The following is a 24516-nucleotide window of genomic DNA, read 5'->3' as shown; positions in this document are numbered from 1 at the left end:
TGAAGTACCTACTTGTTTTAAGATGGTGATAAAGTCTTCCTGTAGCAAAATATTTAGTCATGTGTTTGTTTTATTGACTTCAGTTAGCTGTTAGGATGTACCTAACTCATTATTAGCAATCAATAAAAAAATTACTAGAGTCCACCAGATGCCACCTTCATGTTCCGAAGTTTCTAAGACAATGTCCTTGCACATCATCTGTTTCCCTGATTTTAAGAATGTCTTTGCTCTTTAAAGTTCCTCTCTGCTGTAGACCACTTTGTCCTTTAGAAGTGTACAACTATGTTCTGGAAAAGGAGGAAAAAGTAGGTCTATGAGGTATGAAACTGTAAGTCACAAAAGGAGATCTTAGACCAATACACAGCTGTTATTGCCACATGAACTTGTACCACCGTGGTTGTGTGTATTTCAGCATAAGCAAGATAGAGTCAAGGATGGCTGTTCCTAAAATAGTAATTATTATAGACCACCCTGTACAGTTCTGAACCTCCTTAAGCAGATATTATTTCTGTGTTATGATAGCACCACTTTATTTCTAGAGAAAATATCTGAAGATTTCCTTCACTGGTTTAGTTTTGAAAATATCCTACCAAAATATTCTGTTTTTTAAATATCCTACTACTTTTTAAAAATAATTTCAGAAGAATTTGATATCCTATGGTACTAATTCCAGGGGTACATTGTGAACTTCTAATATTAACAATTTTAATAATTTACCAGATTGAATAAGGTGACTTTGTTTTAAACAGTAGAAGGAAGGAGAAGAACTGCTATGGCCAGCCATAGCATTTACTGCTAAAATATGAATAATTGTACTTCTTGCTAGAGATTAGATATAATTGCCTGAAGAACGAAATAAATCATTTCTCTCAGAAATGTTTGTAGCTGGTAGCCAACATTTTCATCGCCTCTGAAGAAAAATTCCATAGGCTGAAGCAGAGTGCTAGATCACATGGACTCGTAGACCGACTCAGCCTGGCAAATCACATACTGGGACACTATTAAAGGATAATATTAAAGTTTCTGTGCAGATTTACTCAATGTTTTTCACAATAATCTCCAGATTGATTGTCATATTTGATTTTTTCAGTTATTTCCTTTGCAATATATTTTATTGCTTGCACACATGAGCAAGACCTCTGGGCTGGTGTATTATGATAAACGATAGACTATAAATTTACCTTTATTAATCACTGTCTTTATTTGCCATCACAGAAAATTATTCATGATTTCTGCAGGAGCATAATTTGCTACAAGAAATCATTGATGCTACATTAGGGGCAGATTTACCCAAAGATCTGATGCTAAAAACGGTCTCTGTGTTACTGAGGTAGTGAGAGTAACAAAACAGATATGAGCAATGCTAGAAATGAATCCTTCACATTTTCAAAGCTTTGTGACTTTCTTAATATTTAGGATTTACAGAACAACCATAATAGTAAAAACAATCAGTGTGAATATAATCATTTATAACATACTGTGACAGTAAATTCAGGTAATTTTGAAATTTAAATGTGCTGACTTTTTTGATTAAGACTTGGACATTTCTTCTCTTGCCCTATTGTTTTACTCCAATAGCAGAAAAGCAAGAATTAGAAAAAAACTACAAGCAACAAGGAAAAACGTGATACAAGAGCAAAACTACCACTGGACATAGTGATAGAAGAAGTGGTCTCTCCCAAATATTATTCATGCTTTTCAGCATGAAAAATAAGTGTCTTTTCTTCCACTGCAGTACAACTTGTAGCATATAAATCAGAGACACACCAGCACATATTCTTTAGCCTAAACCACTTTCTGGAGAGCTTTAAATGTTGAAAGTGAAGATTCTTTTCTAGTGTTGTGTAGGCTCAGTCAAAGCTAGTCGTCTCTTTCTGTTCTGGCATCTGAATTTCAATATTTTGTGCCTTTTATTGCTGGAGAATTTAGTTCACTTTAAGTTAAAGCAATCAGCTATTTCACTACAGTAATTAGACACTTTGTGATGTTGAATTGCCCCACAATTTGCATAGCTCGATGCGGATTACAAATAAGTATTCATTGGCCCATTGTCCAGCAATGGCATCTGAGGAGTCTGTAACAAAATCAGCAGATTAGCATGATTTGATGGAATAAATACAGTGTGTCAGATCCCAGTTAATACAAAGCAATACAACTCGCCTTAAATCAGTGGAATAGTTCCTAGGTTATGCCAACTGAGTGGTACTTGTGAACTGCAGTAAACACATTTATAATTGTAGAATTGTTAATGCTGCCAGTTACAAGGCATTTTTGCTCCAGTGCGTTTGCAATGGCTATGCTTGTGCTTGTCTTCATATTTGAGTTTCTTTTCACTCTTTCTTTCTCTTAGGAGCCCTTGCTCTGCTTTTTCCTTGATATACTTTTCATTTTTTCCCCTGACCATGGGAAACAACTATAACTGCTTCTCTGTAGTAGGATCCAATCCTTTGACTACCACATGTGCTGCAACCTGATTTGTTACTGGTTGAACATAAACCCTTCAGTTGGCAATCAGAAAGAGAGTCAACCATCTCAGCTTTAGTACTAAGCTTGATGACAGGAGATGAGAGCAGATATTCTTGGCATTCTTCCCTCTTTACAGATCCCTGCTTAGATACCACATTCTTTTGCTCAGTGATATTCTTATTTCCAGGAATATGGGAAAAGGTGGACTCCACAATAAAGCCCAAAGTATATTGTTTAACAGAGTAATGCATGTAAGGAGATGGTACGAGTCCCTCTGTAGAATTATATTTTTCTTCAGATTTTCTCATCATTGTTTTTATTTTTTTCACTCTATGTTTTTCTTTAAGCCTGTATATGCTAGTAGAGATAAAATATGACGTTTTAACTGACCAAGGTATAATGGAACAGCAGGATGCTTGTGAACCGCTTAAATTAGAATGATGAGGAAGAAAGAGACATTAATTATCTCAGCCTGCATTAGCTTTTCATTTCACAAGCAAGGAATATTTAACTCCCAAGGGGGAGAAGAATTAACTACCTTTGAATCTTTCCACGGCGAACCAGTGCTCAAGAAGAAAAATGCTTTACTTCAAACTGGTGAGATGATTTAAATCCCACGTAGGAGGCAACTGGATGAGAGATCAGACATCCATTATATTCACTGAGCAGGAAGGATTAGCTGAAAAAATAGACAGAAGAGATTACGTTTGTGTTCTGTCTGTCCTGCAAACCATGACCTCCTTCACAGTCACAAGGACCTATTTTCAGTTTCAAGGCAGTAGCTATAAATGTTAATAATTGCCTTTACCTCTTTCTACGTAGCTTAGCTTCTTGCCCCATTACCAAATCTTGCCCCCGCATAATCTCTTTACTATACTGCTTAAGAGAATTCACTCTTGAAAACTCCATTCCAATCTGTGTCCATTACAGTAGATTTCCTTAGTCCTCATTAGATGAGACAAACGGGAGTATTTTAAAAGCTGTTTCAGCCTAAGTGATGTAACCTTCAGTATCTATTCAAAACTTTTAATTGTATTTAAAGGATGAGCATGAATCAGATAAAGGCATCTGAGAAAGAAGTATTCATCATATAGTATTTCTATTTTGTTAGTTCCTGCAGTCAAAATAGTGTTTAAGGCCGTTATAATAGACACTGATCAGTCAGGCAACAAAAACTTCCACAGTCTTTGCATTCCAGCATTTTATCAAATTAAAACTAGAGATTTAATATCCTAATAAGCTGGAAAATGCGTATATAGGGGTATTTGAGGAAGAAAATATTATATTAGAACTGACTTATTTTTTGTTATTTCTCCAATGAGCAGGTGAACTCTTGTGCTTCATGCTACCCTGTGAGCATCTGATGATCAAATATTTGCAAAGGAAAGATGGTATTTATTAGTTCTGTTTAGTGCTTCCTATAACTAGGGAGTGGTATATTTTCCTTTCTAAACAAGGTTTAATTTTGAGTTTAGGATTTCAGCAAGCTCTTGAGTTTGAATGAAAATTAGGTATTATTTCCCCAGTACTTCTGTGAAAGCCAAATACATGTTAAGGCTTTGACACCCTCCCATTGTCATCTCATGTGTGTTTTATGTGATTATTCATATTTTTCCATGTTTGGCCTTAATTTTCACTATCTAACAAATCTGAAGCCCTGCTTCATTGTAGCTTTACTAGTGAACAATATTCATGGGTGAAAGCAGACAGAATCTTGAAATGCTTTCTATTTTAGATATTAGATAGAGTTAAAAATATTAATTACCATACAACTCACATTTTTTTCTTGCCCTTAGTGGTTGTTAAAGGCTTTTAAAACTACTTCCTCCAGTCATTTACATTACATAGAAAAAAAAAAATATTTGTCTTCCAGTGCAGAAGAAGCCATTAATGATGCTTTTTGCCCTTTTCTCTTTTTTTTCTCAAGCTTCATTCTGATTTGGACAAGGGAGTGGGCACTGTCAAATACACCCTTTCAGGAGATGGTGCAGGCACAGTTTTTACCATTGATGAGACCACAGGAGACATACATGCCATAAGGAGCCTAGATCGAGAAGAAAAGCCTTTCTACACACTCCGGGCTCAGGCTGTGGATGTTGACACCAAGAAACCACTGGAGCCTGAATCTGAGTTCATCATCAAGGTGCAGGACATTAATGATAATGAGCCAAAGTTCCTAGATGGACCTTATGTTGCCAGTGTCCCAGAAATGTCTCCAGTGGGTGAGTAAGAAGCTTTAAACACTTGATAACTAATTACATATTGCTTAATTGTCTCAGTGCGTGCTTCCTGCTGAGGAAAGAAAGAGAAGACTGAATGAAAACATAACTTCTAAAACTTATTATTAGAAATATCTCACTTAGAAATATGCAGATTACAGTTTTATTTTAGCTCTATTTTCATATTGAGAAATTCATTTTTCCTGAAGGAAAGGAGGCTGTGAAGATGGAAGAAAGAAAACAGGATATTCAAGACAGATAACCTAGCATCTAGGGATTCTGTATACTCCAAGCTGGTATTTTGCATGATGAAGTGTATTCCCCTCTCTTCCCAGTTCATGTTCACTGTTCACTGTGGAGAATTAGGTGGAGCAGTAATATTATACCGTTTACTGGTCCTATATGCTGCTTTTAAACTCCTACAACACTTATCTGATCCCCCAGATATAAATTAAGGGAGGATTCCTTATCCAAGTCCTGCTACGTCATGGGTGATGAAAGTAATGATTTCCCTCACTTGAGGTCTAGAAAATTTATGTTCAAGAAAATATTGAGTGCATTGGATTCTCAAGACTAAAGGAGAGAAGGCTGAAGGTTTTCAGATGTCTAAATGCTACTGTATGGAGGAGAGAATGCTTTTCTCTCCAAAGAAAAGTGCATTATAATAAGGATAGTAAACCACTGGAGTAGGTTTTAGATTGGGGAGTTTTCACAACATGATAAACATGTGCCGGGAGAGACATAAGTAGTGTTGATCCTCCTTTGGAGCAGGAGACTAGACTAAATTAGCCCTTCAGGTTTCCTCCTTATCAGTGATTCTCTAATGGTCCTAAGCATGATGTTTGCAATACAAACATATCGCTTGTGTCCTGCTGCCGCATGGCACTTCAGACTTCTGTGGGCAGGGGAAATTAATCCCATTTTGAGCTGGGAGGCCTCTAACTTACAAACACTAGTTTCTACTTATTGCCATTTCCTCTCCAAAGCTAGGATATCTTTTCTTAGTATTTTCACAAGTCGGTACTAGTACCTCATTTAAAACTCCCTGTAGTTGCTAACTAACAATTACAAAAGTTTTCTGGCTCTGAAATGTACAGAGGGTTTCTGTTGGCCCTGCAGCTATGCAGCTTAGGTCATGAAGTTCTGAAAGACAATCCAGGAGGCCACTAACTGTCTATGCAAGTTGTTATATGGAATTAACTGGGCAATATTTTAAATTTTGTGATAAAGGTGTGATAAAATGTGATTTGATAGATATGTAGAGTTGACATGCTGTTATCAGACACAGGTAGAGATGTGTTCACTGTAGTCACCTAGAGAGATGCACCTATAGATGCAACTGAATATTTTGCATGATGCATCAATTTATTCTCCTTTGGAAAAGCAACAGTAGATGCCATGGTAAAAAGGTGTCCTCTTGATCTCCACGTTATTTAGTTGCGTTCCTTACCTCTAGAAGAGTTATTCATAACAGTTTTTATTTTCCTCTGTAAGAAAAATTAGAAACGGATGAAAATTGTCAAGAAGGTCTTTCAAGGGAGGGAAATAATGCTCTAAATGGAGGCCTAAACTCCCGTTAGTGGTTACCAGAGCAAATAACAATTTTAGTTGCTGAATTCTCTTGCAGCAACAATATACAGCAATGCCTGCTGTCATCCGTGATGCGCTAGGAGATTGTAACTTCTCAGATGCAGGTCTCACCGCTGCTACCCATGTTCTTGCTACCTTATGCAAGCACAGATTTCCCAGTGGATCTTAAGCTACTGCTCTCTACCATCAGTACCATTTCATTGCACCTATGGAGATGCCTACCAGTGCCTGAGGCTAACATTGAAACATTTGATTTTTCAGCTGGTGCAGCATATGGTTATCTTGGCTTAGGCAAAAACCGTAATAAACTCTTCCTCTCACTCATTTTTTTTAAACACTTCCATTTTCTAGTTTTCAATTTCAAATTCCCAAATGTCCTAAATTTCACTTACTATATTTTTTCAAGTGTGGTATGAGCTGCCCTCATGGACATTGTTTGACTTTTGTGGGAAGTCTGCTGCAGCGTGAGCTGAAACTAGATTTTTTTTTCTCCCAGGTCAGTCATGATGAGTCTGAAGAGCTGTTGTGACCAGTGACTACCTATCTTTTATACGTACAATGACACTTCCACAAAAAGATTAACTCAGGTTTACATAAGCTTCTCCTAAGGCCTTCTCATTAGTAATGATGAGCAAAATATAAAGGATTGAGTTAATATGTGGCTGAGCAGAGAAGAAGCTAGTAAAATTCCCAAGACTTAACACCCAGCTGTAACGTACCGTGCATATTCTTTCTGGATAGTGAAATAAGTGAACATGTCTTCTGCCAAAGGATTAAATGGTCAGCTAGCATCACTCCTTTTATACATGCACCCTAATCTGCTTATGTATGATGGAGAGCACATTCTATCAGAAATATAAACAAAAAGGCCTCCTTTTGAAAAGCCCTTTGGCTATAGACTGGTGTATCGTGCAAGCTACTTCACTCATCTGTGACTTTCATTATTTCTGACACTTTCTAGGTCTATGTTCCTAATACACTGTAGTGGAAGGATATTGGTACCTTTCTTCAAAGGTACAGTTTGTTGCTTATATAAGAATTAGGTGTTTTTTTGTAGAGTACTTTCTGCTGAAGCATTTGTTATGGAAAGGGTAATGATATGAAACGCTCTATGGAGAAACTCGGCAGGTGGAGTCAGGGTATAACATGAAACTAACTTTTTAAGAACACAAAGAACTATGCTGTTATCCTATGCCTGATAAGAGCCTTATGAAAGTTTACAGGCTGGACCCCTGATTTCTCTTCTGGTATTATTAGATTAGTTTTGTCAATATCTTTATTTGAAAATACTGTCTTGATTTAATAAGAATTCCCAAATGCAGCACAAACCCAAACATGAAAATGTCCACATATGAGAACTGAGAGTGGGGTTTGCAACTTCCCTATTTGTAAATTAGTATTGATAAAATATGTTGTACTTAAATGTACTTTAATCAACTATTTTTTTGCTTCTAGCAAGCAGCTCCTGCTGCACCGTAGCTCATGTAAGCATGTAAATATATGGAGAGTTTAAATCAAGGTTATCTCCTTATTATAACTATCACTCCAGATGACTGAGAGTAGGGGCGTACACATTCAAAGAAAGATCTTATTATATATTTTTATTATATTTTATGCACAAAAATGCACACAGAAATACATCTGCATTTCACGTGTGTTTTTATCACTGATTATGCTGATTCTGATCAATCATATAATTAGCAATGCGTAATGTGTGACAAATTAATAACATCTGCTGTCACAATTTACTAATTATTTCCGTTATTCCTCCATGGTTTTACACAGGCCAGCTAGGTCTGTACTAAACCTGTCAATTCCATAGCATACAGTTTCCATATTCTTAGGCACTTTCATTTCATGACTTTCCACTAGATTAACTCTTTATTGCTTAGGGGGCTCTACAAAATGTAGATCACTGTAGCAATTATATTGCCTTTTCAGTTATTAATTAGTGAGTAATGGAATATATGTACATTAAATAGCTATATTACTGATTATGCTTGAATATTCTGCTTAATACTTTGTCCTTTCTACACTATGACACTAAAATGGTCAATAACACTAAAAAGCTGATGTTAGGTTATTTTAACTGGGTGTCTTCCATGGTGCGAGGCAGCTACTTGAAATATGTTATGGATATGCTTCCTACAGTACTGACAGCCTAAAAAAATAGTCTCTATAAATTTAATGTCATTTTTCCTTTTGAAGTGAATACTTCACTATGGCTTATATTTAAGCATAAGCAAATGGACCATGTATGTAATGTATCCATCTGTGTAGTTTTGTGTAAAAGGATTATAACGTATAGAAAGCTTAACCTGAGGAACTGGTAGGTAGGTAAAAATTCAGGAATCTGCACACTGGTTTGACATAGCCCAGGATCTTGTGCCTGAGCTCAGCCAGAAGCTTATACTGAACAGAGCCCATTGAAGGACTGTTTAGCATGGAGCCAATACAAAGTGATCCTTCATATGTATTCCTAGCTTCTGGCTGTACATTTCTAAGGACTTCCAAAAGTATTTAAAAGCTGTTGTGGAATATATTGCCATGGGAATTTGTAGAGCTCAAAGAGAGTTTTAAATAGACTTGCACAAATTAATGAAAAGATATCCAGTAGTCTAATTTGTACAGTGTTTCTCTGCAGCCCTTCCATGTCCATTAGCGTCATCCTTTCCGTGCCTTTTCTAGTGCTATCAAATTGTCAAAGACGGTGATGGGAACTGGATGTACTGCTCAAGATATAAACGCACTGTAGATTTGTACAGATGGCTCTTGTTTATTCTCTTTACCTAATAATTCCTACCACTCTTTTTCCCTCTTTCGTTCGCTGTTGGTCAATGAGGTGCTATCTTTGGAGGATTTTCCACAATTCCAAGATCATCTTTCTAATAGTAACTGAGCTAGAACACATCTCTGTGAAAGTTTGGGGAAGGCAGTTTTTCCCATGTGTGTTACTTCATATTTCTTAAAGTGGAATCTCCTATGCCCGGTTAGAGCTTAGTAAGTTAAGATCCCTCTGTAACCCTTTGCAGTCAAGCTTTGGGTTTGTCAAGCTTTCACCTGGTTACGTATTCTCTTTTTCTGGTAATTTATTAATTCAGATCCAAGTAAGATTCCAGTGGTAACCTTCCTCTAATATAAAAACTAACTGTTTATTCCTGCTATTTTTTTTCTTTTTTTTGTTTATATGTTATCTTAGAAGAGGCAGGTCTCTCTCATTTTGTTGATTTTTAAGAGCCTTTGGGTAGCCTCCTTGCTGAAGGCTTTTTGGAAATTTAGATTCTGATTATCTGTGCAAATAATCAAGAGCTGCATAGACATTAATTCACCCAGTCCTTCTACTAGGTTTTGTGAGGAGTGTTGACTCCTGCCTTGTGGGATCATATCCCCACGTCCTCTAGTTGAGCACTTACATTATTATAGAGCTTAGTGCCTAGGCCAGGTCTGCTTCCCTACATTATGTAGAGCACTTTTCAGAAAAATTCATGTCACATAGTCATCTTTCAGTTCACTGTTCTGAGGCTATGGTAGATGACAGTTTACACACTACAGTTGATGTTTTAAGCAATTTCTCACTTGGAATTACTTTGTTAATTGCATATCTTATCTTTTTTATTCATTTTTTTTAGTTAGGGATAGAAGCAGTTACTGCAGTGATGTTCAAGCTAAGTGTTGTAGCCATTGTAGACAAAGCTGTATTTTTAGGAATGAGAAGGAAAGGAAGGTTATGGCTGCTTAGCCTTTTATTACAGAGTCTTTCCAATGTATAAGGAGCATTGCACACACAAAGCAGTGAGATATTGAGAGAAAATTAGAAGCAGGCAGTAAAAGCTTTTGAAACAAAAGTGTTTCTTGACATTATGATAGATCACTAGGCAATCTAGAGAGCTTCAACAGCTGTGAAAAACCATAGCGACAAAATCCTTTTAGATTCAGAAGGGTGAAATAAAGCAATGCAGACAGTTAAGATTGGCTTGGTCAAAGTATTGTGGCTACTGTCATAGTCACTGTGAGTTTGTTTGCGTGCACCCTGGCAGATGGATATTGTCACTAAAATGAGAAAACTTGGCACATCCTGTTGGCCAAGAGAGACCAGGTAAATGAAAGCTATGATGGACAGAACCCTACATACATACATATAGCAAAATATCTGAGAAGTTTTTGCCATTAATAAGTGAGACACTAGATAAATATTTGCTGCTAGCTGGTTTCGTGTGCCAAAATGTCGGTGTCTTGTGTTGAATTCTGGCAAAGCAAATGAGCCTTATTTCATGTACATCTGGGCATACTTTATTGTGTTTAACTGGATGAGGACAAAACCAAAAACTCATATCATAGGAGATACAACCAATATGTCGCTATCCGTGCTCTGCCTTTGTCCTAGCTCAGTAGCATAAGTCAAATCATGTTTTATATTTAATCGCACCCAAGTCTTTTGATGTAGACCTCTTTATTAGGTTAACCAACCAATATTTCCATTATCAAAGCTCAGCTATTTGATTTAACTCTAAATGCATATGTTCGTCTTTTTTATTATGCTGAGTATTGGTTCCTTTAGTATATACTGAAAAGTTTGGTAACTATTGGTACTGCGTTGTGGTTTGCATAATCACCTTTAGGTTCAAGATACGTTTCATGAGAGTTATTAGGATTATGTGGGTTTTTTTATCCATGATGCTGTTGTTGAGGGAAAGGTGTTGGTATGTTTTAGTGTAGTATTGAGAGATTTAGAAATTGTTTCTATACAGGCACACAGCATCTCTAAACATAAAACATGTTGTATTGAAAGTTGTTTAGTAGCCACTGATCAGCTGTAAATGTTAAAAATTAACAAGAAGTTCCTTTTTCCGTACCACAAAATGACTATAAACATTAAATATCTTTTTAGTAGGAGCTGTTCTTTTGGCCACCGAGTGGTTTTAAACATTAAATATATTTTTAAAGCATTACTTTTCTCAGCCACTGAGTGACTGTAAACACTAAATATGTTTTATAAAAGCTGCTTTTCTAGCTCCTGGCTGAGTGGCTATGAACATCATTTTTCTTTAAAGTTGCTTTGCAGCCACTGAGCTATCTTTTTCTTTTAAGCTCAGTTCTATTTATAATTTTTCACGGAAGAAAGCAACTGCAAGACTTCGCTGGCACCCGGCAGCTCTGCATTTATGACAAGCAATCATGTCCCAGCCATCTTCTCATAAAGACATTGCAGGTAATGAGAACCAGTCAACGTTTAAACTGATTGTAATGGATATTTTGCATGGAGACTGTGTGCATATCCATTGTTCCCCTCTCCTACCTTAGTATGTAACACCAAAGTAAACAAAAAGAATAAAAGCAGACATGAGTGATATTCCATACCCAAGAAATCCATCACTGATGGATTGCATGGATCAATCAAGTCATCATCAACCCTAGATGAGGACAAATAGAAGGCAAAATAGTCCCAAGATTGCTAAGCAAATGGGAAGTATTCAAACCAGATATGATTAAGGGCTTTAATTCTGTGTGCAGGAATAACTCCATGTGGTAAATTAGATGTAATCCTGGGAAGGTTTGAAGTGATAGGAAAGGGTTCATGAGAATTGGGCTTAACAAGAGCTAAAAGGAAGGAATCACTAATCACAGATATTATTTTAAGGACAAATTATTCTCTGTTTGGAGAACTCTATAAGGTTTAAAGTTTACCAGCAAAGACACTGCAGATAAAGATAATACCTTAGAAAAAAAGTCTACATAAAATAGAGGTCTAAAAATATCTGTAGAATGAGGAAGTGCATATACTAGGGCATCTTTAAATGACATGCCAGCCAATTAAGTAAGTGTATCTGTCTGCGGATCTTAGATTTAATGAATTCGGGATACTTAACATTCCTCCTTATTTGTAGCATAGATATGTAAGCTGACCTAGTGCCTATGCCGTACACTCTAACATTTCCTAACTAAAGAACCATTAAGGATGTTGTAGGGATATAAGCTCAATGCCCTCCAATATTTGATCAACCTGAGTCCCAAAAGAACTAGTAAACACTTTCCAGAGGACGCATTTTTAAGTTTCTGCAGAACTGAAAGATGCAGACATGAAATAATGTCAAATGCCTTATGAAAACCCAGATGGCAGCCTGGTCAGTCACCCCCCAGGTCAGCTACTGACTGACAAATTAAACAGGTGGTTCCCAAATTAACAGAGAAGTATTCTGTATATAAGCTGGCAAGCTAAGCAGGGAGCAGATCTCCTCACACACATGCACACTCCCACCAGAAACTGGCTGGCCAGGCAGGCTTTTCTGGAGCTGGGAAACTGCCTGATTTGTCTGTTCCCTGCTTTCTCCACCATGCAGTCAATGGCAAGGCAGTTGCTGTGCTTGCCAGGCGACCTCATCAGCCTGCAAACTGAACAGGTCATCAACTAAGCAGGAGGAAGACCCATGGAAAACAGAACCAAGCATTCTCTTTGCTAAAACCTCAGCAATGCCAATATTGTTTTCTGGATTGTGCCAGTGTTTTCTTTCCTGGTTTGGAGTGGGATGAAATGAAAGGCCAAAGTCATCCCAGAAAAGCAATACTCCACTTTCTAGCCACCTTTACTTGCCCCTTATGCCTGGGTATTTTTTTCTGAGAAGAGAAATCAGTAGTAAAGGTGGACTGACTGAGGTTTAGAGAGAATAAAACTGGAAGTAGTGTAGGTGTTGATTTTGGAAAGGTACGAAGGTGAACAAGGATAGCGGCAGAATAGGAAAAACTTTACAGGCCGAACAGAGCTCATTTCACTGGAGCCACTGGAGAGAACTGTCATAACACATATAATACTGTCTTGGACTTGATTCAGACTGGCATTCCTGAAGAGAATGCTATGGATTCTGCTAACATCCCTCAGGACTATCCTTTTATTTTTATAAGAATTTTAAAGGATATTTATTCATACCAAAGTATGAGCATTCTTATGGAGAAGTCATGAGATAGCAAGGAAACAGCATGAAGTAAAGGGACATCCAGCAAGAACTGCCTAACACATCAATTTGCACCAGTCATTGATGGAGACTAATGTTGCAGATAACCTGAGATATGTCATTTAAATTAACCATTTGCATCCTGGTACACAATTGTTCACAACTGATGATTTTCACTGCAATTAATTTCTTGCCTAGTAATCATCCCATTGAGGCTGACATGGTATTTTGAGGCTATAAATTCTAGTTGGTAAAGGGTAATATGAATCCCAATAGTCAATCCAGGAATAACCAGGTCAGGAAATCTACAGGTGGAGAACTTCTTTCAAATAATATTCTTCATCTTCTGTTTATACAGCAAGCATGAATTGCATCATTTGGTGTAATCTAAAGGAATATCCTAACTTACTTGAAATATATCATAATTAAGTAGCTAGGTTTCCCATGCCATAGGAATATCAGATTAGAAGTCTGTCTATCATCCTGTCCCTGTCAATGGACAGATCTAGAGGCTTCAGAGAAAGTTAAAAACAAATTTAGGCAGATTATTATGTCACAGTCTATTTTTATCCAAACTCACCTTACTTATTTATTTTTAACAAGCGGAAGGGTAGTTCGTAGGTTGTTCATATGCGTGTCAAAAACTTCTCTAATTCCCATCTCATTACGTCTACTGACACAATATTCTATAAATGGAAAATGTCCTTCCACAGGGCATTTCCTTTTCCTATTTTTAAAGTTTCCGACTTTAAATCTGGAAGGCTGAACAGATGATTTAGCTTTGGTACAATCCTATCTACTGATTGCAACTCTATTATGCCCTTCTTGTCCCATTTCTACATTAAATCAATGAAATATTTAAAATGCTATGTGGAAAACTTTTCATGTCTCTCAGTTATTTTCATTGCTTGCCTCTGAGCCCCCTTTATTTCTGTTTCCCTTTTAGCAGTAGGGAAATAGTAATCAATGTTTTCAAAAGACTTGGCGAGAATTCAGATGAGAAAAATGCCTGACGGGCACGTTCAAACGCTCAAGCTTGCAATATATAGTCTTGCAGGATATGATGCACACACAGATGCTCAAATTATCAGCCCCACTTGCTGCTACTTTGGTTCAGTAACTCCAAATTCATCCACTTTTTCTTGCTGCTTCCACTCCATATCACCTTATGCTTGAACACAAACCAAACTCTGTCAGACAGCTTTCAGCAGATGTTTGATAGTCCTGGGGTTCTTTCATGGTTCTTGCATGTGATTCTGAACAAATCCTCTGTTCACACGTTTTAAATCCTGAACCAATATTAATCACTGAGCATAATCCAGTGAGACACAGCACCTTGCTGTTCAAACAACAGATGATCCTGTGTGCCTTCAAAAGATCAATCAGTTACTAATACAGCAGAACAAAAAAAAATCATCTTTTTCCCTGATTGAGTAGGAAAAATAGTCTTAGTATGATATATCAAAGAGCTATGTTTGATAGTTGTATTTGTCACACACCCTGATAGGGGAGTACTAGGAATCACTCCAATGTAGAATAAGAGATACTGAATTCCTATATCAGCTTTTCTTTATAACAAATAAACAAAATAAAATTCTAGCCTTTCTTTCTGAAGAAAACCTCTCATAAATGACCTGAATGGTTCCAAGGTACTTGACTGTCTGTCTGCATCAAAGGATGGCAGGGAGGCATCAGCATCTTAAATTCCAAAATCCGCATGAAGCTGGTAATCGAACTGGCAAGTTATGAAAAAGGAGTCCTTTCACTGGGCTGCTGCACAGCAATAAGAGATCTCTGAACTGCTGATTTAAAGGAAAGATAAGAGATAAGAACATCACCAGCACATCCTACTGATTTACAGTAGAGCTGTAGTGGTAGCAGTTCAGTAGTACCTGTACTGCAGTCTGGAAGCTTCACGTTTTAGCCGTTTTTATCAATTTACCTTAGGCAGCACAAGAGGACAGCAGCAGTGAAGAGAGCATGGGTTTTCTAGCAGTGTAGTATGAAGGACGCTGGGTGCTAACTCACCAGGTACCTTGCGTGGATGTCCATAATGGTTCATTTCCAGTGCTACCGTTACCCAGACTGGCTACATTAAAGGTGACATAAGCTTGCCTATGCATATTGCAAATGTATTTTACGGCTACAGCCGTCACATGCGGACCTAGCCTGCACATTGTCCGCTCTGCTCTCACCTATGCTAGTTTTTTGGCTTGTTAGGAAGATCCCGTTAGTGAGTGTTTTCCATCAGCACGGTGTCAGGCCGGATTTGTAAAGGTAATTTGGCACTGAAAGAGTTTAATAGGCACCTTGTGGCTTTTTCTTGATTTCACTAAGAGCTGAGCACATAAATGTTTTTGAAAACCCTAGTCAGTCTTTAAGCCCTCAAATAGCTTTTAAAAGCGTAAGCCTTACCACAGAGTTCCTACAGCATGCTGAGTATCCCTTACTTATAGGCTAGCTTATAGGCACCTAAAATTTGGTAGCATATGTTAGAAATGTGAATCAAATATGTTGGAAGGTGGGCCCACTGGTTGGCACAATATCTAAGGAGCCCTGACCAGATCGGAAACAGTTTGAACTCTGTTCGCCACACTACTACAGCAGGTAATTGGGGCATGCCATGTAGGGCGAGACATCCAGCTGGGTTTATTTCTTTAAATGCAAATGTGGTTTCTTAATACCTGCCTAAATTTGGAAAAATAAATTGCTATAAATTGTGCCTAAAATGTCATCTAAGCATGTCCACAGTCTGCTTGCATGCAGAGTCATCTAGACTTTACACTGCTGAGCAGGTAGATGCCAATTAATGCCTAAGCGCTGTCAGAATTCATAAAAGTAGGTATACTTAATTATTTTTTGAGAGCCAATCCTGAACATTTTCAGAGTTCAGAGTTATATGTCATGCAGGGCTTGGCTGTAGGAAAGGTTACGTTTTCTTGGCTTTGCAGTGAGGTCGTTAGACTGCTCACACAAGATGCCGGAAATGCAGCTTTAATGCCTTCCTTCATAGGAGAAGACTTGCCTACCCTCTCCTAATGTTTTAACCACCAGTTCAGATAGCGTTTCTTAATCTTTCTCGCTTCCCCTTCTTTTTGACCTGATGAATATTTAATGATCCCATATAAAACAGATCAGCTTCCTCCTGGCATGTGTAGAGAGTGATGGTCTGAGCATTCACTTAGGAAACAGGAGATAAGCATTCAACCACCATCTGACAGAAGAGGCACTTAAAAAATATCTGAATCTCATGCATCTGCTGGGCACTCAGGAGGGAACATCATCTGCTTCTGCATTTTGTCAGAATAAGGTTGTTTTAAGCTCTTAAGACAGAAGAGGATTCAAAATTATCATTCCCAAGTAAACGATTTCTGAGAAAGAAGGTATCTAGGACACAACTTTTCTCATTGGTGTTTCTTACAGGCTACAGCAACTTTCCACTAGTATGCTTACCTGTGTGGATCTTATGGTTAGGCATCTAAAAAACATCAGGCATTGTAGAAAAAGCCTACAAGTCAGTGTTTTGCAATAACTCTTTTTATGAATCACATCCTCAGCGCATCTGTGCTGCAGTTGCCATGTATAAACCCATCATGTGATGTTACATCTATGTTTTATACGAATATGCTTTAAGATGTTGAAAATTGAGAAAGGTCTTAAATATTACAGCATAGGTGATCACATAATTTAACACAAGGAGGCAAGAGATTCGTTACAAGGCTTGTTTTTTACCACATCTATGTTACCAGAGCTGATATAGCATAAATGAGACTGTATGTGTAAGGGAACTGGGGGGGAATTCGCCCTGAAAAAAATCATATCCTTTTACATACATTTGGGAAGGAGACACGAAAAAAGTAAAGTTGGAAAATAGAAAAGATGCAGAATAAAAAGCTGGGAAGTAGCCCAGAGTTGCATAACAGAACATGAGTTTAATGGTAACTAAACAATCAGAGCATGCTTAGTTTAGTGAGTTAAGATGATAACCGTGTTGTCTTTCTCTGGTGTCTTTCATGTGTGTGGGAAGGAACATGGTTGGATTAGTAACATCCACTTGATAGCATTTTTAACAATCCTGCTTAGTTGTGTGTTTACTATCTGATTCTTAGACCTGAATTGCAATGGCCGAAAAGTGCCTCATTGTCATTTTCTTCCCTCTAAATGAGGTGATCTGTAGCCAATCTCCAGCTGATGGAGTACTGCAAGGTTGGTAGGCAGTGATAGCTGGAAAATCACCTCTTATTGTCAAGTGTATGTGACAGAGGAAGTGCCGTTTAGGGTTTGGGTTATATTATTATCATATTTATTATCATTATTTTCTTACGGGCATTTTGCAAGAAGAATGGCATGCTTTTTTCCGATAGCTTTGTTCTGACAAATCAGTCAGGAGATGATCAGATTACAGAAAGACAGCAACATAAGACATTGCTGTATGCTGTTTTCCTCATACCATTCTTGATCTTTGGGCAAATTCAAAATCTTCAAATCTTAAGAAACTGAGGGAATCCCTGAATTCTGAATACATCCAAATTTTATACGCTTAAGATGAAGGGCTAAATTTGGATTTTAATAGGCTTAGATTCATTTGTAATATAATGACACAACAAATAATAAGAAAATATTTATCCAAGAAATTAAAAACATTCCCTTTACATGACTGAAAGAACAAATTGCAAGATATGTAGACCATGTTTAGGTATGTATAATTTTAGCTTCAGTATTGCACAGTGTCAGTATTTTATGTATAATATGGCTTGCTTGTCTTATATGTTTCAGAACTTGTGAATATATGTAAATAAGATGGGGCGTTGAAGTAGGAAGGCAAATTTCTAGAGCAGAATACTTGCTAAAGTTGAAGACGGATGAAATTATACTTCAGCCATCTAAATACTATGGGCAAAATATGTTATGTCTTTACCATTTTAATTTCATCTTTCATTTCCCTATTTTTTATCTTTTTTATCCTTTTTTTTTTTTTTTTTTTTTTAACCAGTAGTGCCAACTTAAGCTGTGCTTTTTATCTGGTCTCCAGAGAAGAGAGATTTGCATCATCAAAATAGAGAGAGAAATGCAAATGAAGGGGAAAAAAAATCCCACGGCAGGCTCAGAATAACTCTAACAAGTGAATGATGCAATGTATTAGCTGATAAGAGCAAGGAATTTCTACCTTGATCATTTCAACAGTATGAAGTATGGAACTAGATATTTTGTATTATTCTTAGACGGAACTTTTCTGAATCGTAGATGTGCCATACAAATGTTGTAGTAACTATTTATGCATGCATGTGGCACTACTCTTCATTTACACGTAATATCTATCTTTTTTGTCTTCCATTTTGTTTTAAAAAAATTCAGTGTACTAGAACATAATGGAGCTGAGTTTTAAAGAGGCCCTCCCAAAAGCTATGAGAGTTTAAAATTAAAATGAAAAAAGAATACTTCAGCCTTGCTCCTGAGGAAAAGGAGACACTGAAGCAGCAGCAACTCATTGCTTCAGCCTTTTGAAGAGAACTGAATTTGATTTCACTGTCTGATTTTATTTTTTTTTCAAAGCTTAGGTATTTTAAGTAGGGAAAAAATCATTTTTCAGCATATGTTTCTTCCTACAACTAAATAACATGTGCAGTATTTCAAAAGCATATATATTGCCGTGAATCCCTTGACGGACAGCAGGAGTATGTTGTGTTGTAGGTGCTGATGTTTGCAAAGCGTTATCTTACTGAGTGGAATGAAGCCGTAGAGTTCTCAAATAATGAGAATTGCTTTAAACCTTGCTGGAATGAGGCAAGTATGCAGTGTGCAGTATGCAGTGATAGCGGGGGGAGGCAAGTAAATGTTTTGTGCTTGCATTTTACAGGTGGAGAAATGAGCAGGTAAGAAAATTACTGTGTTGCAGTTTATGTTTTTATCTCGGAGCTTTCTGGATACCAGTTCTACACTGAATGAAATGTTTGGCTGCAGATAAGGAATAGAAGAACATGATGAAGGAACAATCATGCATAAAGGAAATGAAACTACCTGCTACCTACTGTGTAGGTATCCTTCAGTTATCCCAGCAATAAAGCCTAATTATTTTATTTATGTTTAATTATTTGATCTCATTGACTTCAGTAGTTTTAAATGGATTCTTTGAATTAAGCATATGCCTACGTGATTTATTGAATAGTCATATCCTGAAAGGCTTTGCTTGAAGTCATTCACTCATATTTTAGATGGCTTCAAGGGTGTGCTTACCCAAAATATTTGGGCCATGGAGCAGTGTAATAGGATCAGTGAGTGGAGATGCTGACCTGTTCGCTTATTGACCTCATTTGACCGAGGGATAACTCTCCATGAGGAAAGAATAACTTCCGCTGACAATTTTTGATCAGTGTAAGCTTTTTACACTGTTAAGACAGCAGGGAAGGGAGGAGGAAGAGAGTGAACTCGATTGCAGAAGGAATTAAGGACAGAGATGAGGAAGTCTTAAGGAAGTCCCAGAAACAGCTAGCCTGAAGAGCATGCGTAGGCTGAACTCAGTGTAGGGTTCCTGTTGGAACTGGTCAGAAGTTGTCTAACAAAATGTTTAGGGAAGTGAGACTTTTTTGGACAGATGCAGTTTCTGTACTGGAGTTGTTGTGGCACTGTGCTATGAGGACCGTACGCAGATAGCAAAGTGAATGATATAATGCAGTCTTTCTCAGAGGTGTTTCAGCATTGCCTTGCAAATACACAGATAGTTAAGACGAAAAATTCACCAACTCGGATCATTTTTTTAGCGTAACCTAGAGTTGATATGCCTGTAAGTTTCTGATATTGCAAACACATCTGTCTGGCTCAGCACATTTCAGTTCTCTCCCAGTAAAAGGAGTAAAAGGTAGATGTTTGTGCAAGTGTGAGTCAGCCCTCCTTTGTGACTGCCACGAAGTTTCACGGGTCACACACTTTTTTTTTTTTCTTCACATATTTTGTTAGCAAATACTTAATCCCTGCCAAACATTTTATCTATAGAGAATAGCAAATGCCATTTTCACCAGTAGAAATACATTCTTTTTCATTATCAAGAAGAAAAACCATGGGCATGCTATTAAAATGCTATTTACTCATCTATACTGTATGCTATCTCTTCTGAACTATAAAAAAAATGCTGCTTTGAGTGATTGCTGTTGGTACCAACATTTAATTTTAACTGTTTGATACTTGGATATATGCTTTCTTTCTGCTGGATGGAAAAGATGGGGCTCTCAGCCATTTGATTTCTTCTTTTTTTTCAATAGGCAACCTGAGCTGCACTATATTTTTACAGTTTAGCAGGTTTGAAAAATCTATTCTGCTTTGCAGAACACTAAATATTATCTACTAAAACTCCACAGTGATAAAGAATTTTTAATTGAAATTTTTCCATGGCAGTTTTTGAATTTTTCATTCAAAATAGAACCATGGCAGGGTTTCAATTCTGATGTAGAACAAAGTCAGAGTTACAGAACTGCAGCTTTATTTCCACATGCAGAAGTCGACAGACTCAAACTCTTGGGTAGGTTTATGGATCTGGGCAGCTCAGAACCTCATTCTTATTGGTAGTTTTTTCATCATAAACCTTACCTCTTCTGTGCATTTAGGGTCTCCCTTCTTACAACAAAGTAGTACCGCATTATGGGAGAGAGAGTCAAGCCTTCCAAGCCCATATTAAATGTGATTTATTTAGTTTCCAGTTCCATATTTTGTTTTTCCAATTTCATATGAGTAATATGATGTTACCCATGCATATTTCTAAATATACTTTTTCTTTGTTTACCCAGGGAGGAAAAATTCCATTTTTCTGAAAAAGCTTTCTATATTTTTAGAGGTTCTTCCACTTCTGCTGAGAATTTTACGAGACTGGCTGTTATAAAACCATGTAGCCCCTTTATATTATGAAAGTATAGCTGGAAAAAATATCAAGAACATCTCGGTCACCAGGCTGATGAAGTTCCATGAACTTTCATTGAGTTACGGATGTTCACATGTATTCTGAAAATTTTACCACTGTTTTTGTAAAGCAGTTCTACATTTCAGCAAATTCCTAAGTAGGAATTCATAGCAATATGAAGCTTATGCCCCAGTTCTGCAGTGTATAAGCATTTAATCTTAGCGTTAATTTCAAGCATATTGAAATACCTCTTTAAAACAGATTTAAAGAATGCAGCTTTTAATTTCAATCAAATTAATGCTTGTCTGAATGCATGCAGAATAGCAGATGACCCATACTGATAATACGCTTATTAAACTAAGATTACTGAAACAAATTCTGCTATACTGTAGAATTTAAGATGTGGGAACTATTGTAGATGTCCGTTTTTAAGAGATATTTTCTCACCTGTATTTTAGTACAATGCAATTACAAGTTACGCATAATAGTGACATACAACATTCAGTGTCAATCATCTTTTGTCCATAGGCCACATGAAAGGTTAATGACCTCTGAAGATGCTTTCTTGATATACTTACTTTTTTAAGAGAAAGCTCAGTGTAACTTTCTTTGACATTTGTACAACATGAAGTGACACGTCACACCTTGGCAATGACTGTGGTAATACATTCCCTTTTGCCATTGATCCCTCCTAAAGCAGCTCTCTAACTTGTGAATTGAACTTTTGTTTTTCTTGTCTATTTTACATCTGGGCACCAGATTCTGCCATTGTACTTTGCTATTTCTGAAGATCTGTGTTCATGATATGAAATACACATGCTGATGCCCTGGAAAGTCATCAGGACCTAGTCTTTTGGAGGAATCAGCGGTGCATGTAAAAGCTATTTACTTTTCTTAATGTTCCTTTTTGTGCCATGCAAATAAATACAGATGTTACATTAAAGTATATCTGGGCACATAACCAGATTTTTTTTTTATTAGTTCATTGGCGTGAAAGATTAGGATGACCTAAAAAAATTACTCATTTTGTTAATCAAAGCATTTCATTAATCCAGAGAGTAAATTTTGATGTTAAAGATACTTTTTTAAAATTAAAATTGATGAAAATTATACTTTTAAATGACATTTAGCATTATGATTTTTTGGCATGAAAGTTTCAAAATTAACATTTCTGAGTGTTATTTCAGAGAATTTTGTGGTGAAGCAATTCAGGACAGTTTTGGAAATACATTTCATTAATCTAAAATTTGTTTTTTTGGCAAGTTATCTACCCTCCAAAATTCAAATTATATTTAGGCTCATACATCAAGATAGGTCAAAAAGCATTACAAAGCCTTAAGACATTTTAATACTTGAGATTTATATAAAGGTAATTTTAACAGAAGATCAGTTGTCATTTGTAACAGTAAACACGGCTTTCACAAACTTTTATGCAGACACACTACTGTTCTAAGGACTAGACCTGAGAACTGCTTGGAGGCTGTGTGATACGTGTTGTGTGTATCAAAATGAACAGTACAGTTCCCAGGAGAAGTATAAAGAGCCATTAATCCCAGATGTCATTGTGCAAGAGGTATGTCATTGCTGATCTGTATACGATGAAGATAAACACTTCAATACTAAATGTGGTTAAAATGTTTGTAAATCATAAATATTTTTTAGATTTTTCTTCTTTTGCATGGACATTTCCCAATATTTTTAGCGTCTCTCACATGACAAACACCGGCAGAGAAAGCAGGGTTTCTTTTCTTTTAGAAAAAGGCATAGGATTACAGCCAGCTTGATAGTATTTTAAGAGCACAAGCATTACAAAGTGATTTGCAAGCGCCTCCCTGTTTTGCCAGTGCCGGTTTCTAGCCACAGTCCGCTTGATGCCTTCCTGTGCTTATTGTCAGACTGCTGAGCTCCGGCCACCTTTGTGACGTGTGGTGGGTGCCCCATATAGTCCAAGTGGAGGCTACTGAAATCCAGCCATCTTCAAAAGTATTCACTGCAGTGGCTTTCACTAATTCACAGTTTCCTTAAGCTACCCTAAGAATCTGCCAAATTGCCTTTCTGTGTCTGAAAACCCCACTGAGCCTGTAAAAGGCAGGTGATGATGCTGAGAAGTTGCACTGAATTCTAATTGAAATTAGCCTAAGCTGGAGAAGGAAAGTACTGTGCTGCCTGGGAAAATAGTTAATATTACTTTTATCGCAGGTAAAAGCACCATGAACATTAACATTTCCATAAAGGATTATATTCTAGTGTATTCAGATCATCTCCTAACTGAGAAAACTCTGTGCTTGAATCCAAGAGACGGAATTGATAAAAGGTGGGAGACTGTCTAGCCAAGGGGGCAGCAAGTGGCCACAGCTTCTCCAGATGTGTCGAGAAGCTGTTCAGCTGTCCAAATCTGTCTGCACTCATGTCAGCCCAGAAGGGGCCTCTGGGAAGTGTGTGCTCATAGCTGTTTTCAAGCAGCAGCCAGGCTGTGGGGGGCCGTACGCAGCAGCATTTACCAAGTGCCCAGCGGTTGGCTCCCTTTCGACTTTGCTCCATGGGCCGTGCAAAGCGGAGACAAGTCAGGGCGAGGAAGCCAAGCCACGGCATAGTGTCTGAAAGACCCAGCCATTGGCAAATATATTGCAAACATCACTGAAAAAGTTGTCTTGGGGAAGTAGCTGAGAGAGGTGTGTCAATAGGTTGTATCCGTTTAGGTTTGTGTTTTTAAAGGCACGGCCATATTTTAACACAATGAAGTCAGAGCCAGGTTATTTCAGGACTGCAGATACCCTGAGGAGTGGGGCCGAGTCCAGCAGCGTGGAGGACGGCAGCGGAGGAGACCAAACCGTGCTGCTGTTGTGCCTGTGCCACGAACCCTAACGGGGCTCCACCAGATGCTGGCTCTTTCTTCCTTGTTTCGAGCCCCACAAGGTGAAAGAGTTTTAGGATCAGTATTGAATATCAATAGGTAAAATATGAATCTGATTCTTCTCTGACGTGCAGTGGCTTTATATCAGTGCATTTCCAATAAAACTTGCTTCTAGTTTTCACCAGCATGAGTTATCTAAAGATGCTGAGCGTTGTGTTTCACTCTGTGGGTAGCACTAAATGCTATGCTAGGCAAGCTCGATACTTTTGGGAAAAAGTAAGGCTAGAAAATGGGAAAAATGGCATTTTTTTCCCTTGATGTTGTGCTGTAATTTGTTTAACCTTTGAAAATTATTTTTAAGATGATTTGTTGGCAGGTGTGTGGGAAACTAAACACATAAGTTCTCTGTTAGATTTCAGCTCAATATGATTTGAAGTGGAGCTGATATTAAAACCTGAAAATAATGGTTTAAAAATGCAAAAAAAAAAAAAAAGAAAAGAAAAAGAAAGAAAAGAAAAGAAAGAGAAAAATCCATAACACTGTGATGCACCA

General features: G+C 37.4%; 1 protein-coding gene across 18 annotated transcripts in view; it reads left to right on the top strand.

Annotated features, from left to right (window-relative positions):
- CDH12 (cadherin 12) overlaps positions 1–24516 on the top strand; it is a 646759-nt gene that overhangs the window by 517544 nt on the left and 104699 nt on the right. For all 18 annotated transcript variants that reach the window (XM_068931482.1, XM_068931489.1, XM_068931495.1 and 15 more), the window contains one exon: positions 4394–4688. In XM_068931482.1, the coding sequence (XP_068787583.1) occupies positions 4394–4688 (295 nt within the window). The remainder of the gene's footprint in view (positions 1–4393; positions 4689–24516) is intronic.

This window comes from Struthio camelus, chromosome 2, assembly GCF_040807025.1.
Source record: "Struthio camelus isolate bStrCam1 chromosome 2, bStrCam1.hap1, whole genome shotgun sequence".
Lineage (NCBI taxonomy): Eukaryota > Metazoa > Chordata > Aves > Struthioniformes > Struthionidae > Struthio > Struthio camelus.
Note: the sequence above shows the minus strand (reverse complement) of the source record. Positions and strands in the feature narration are given on the sequence as shown.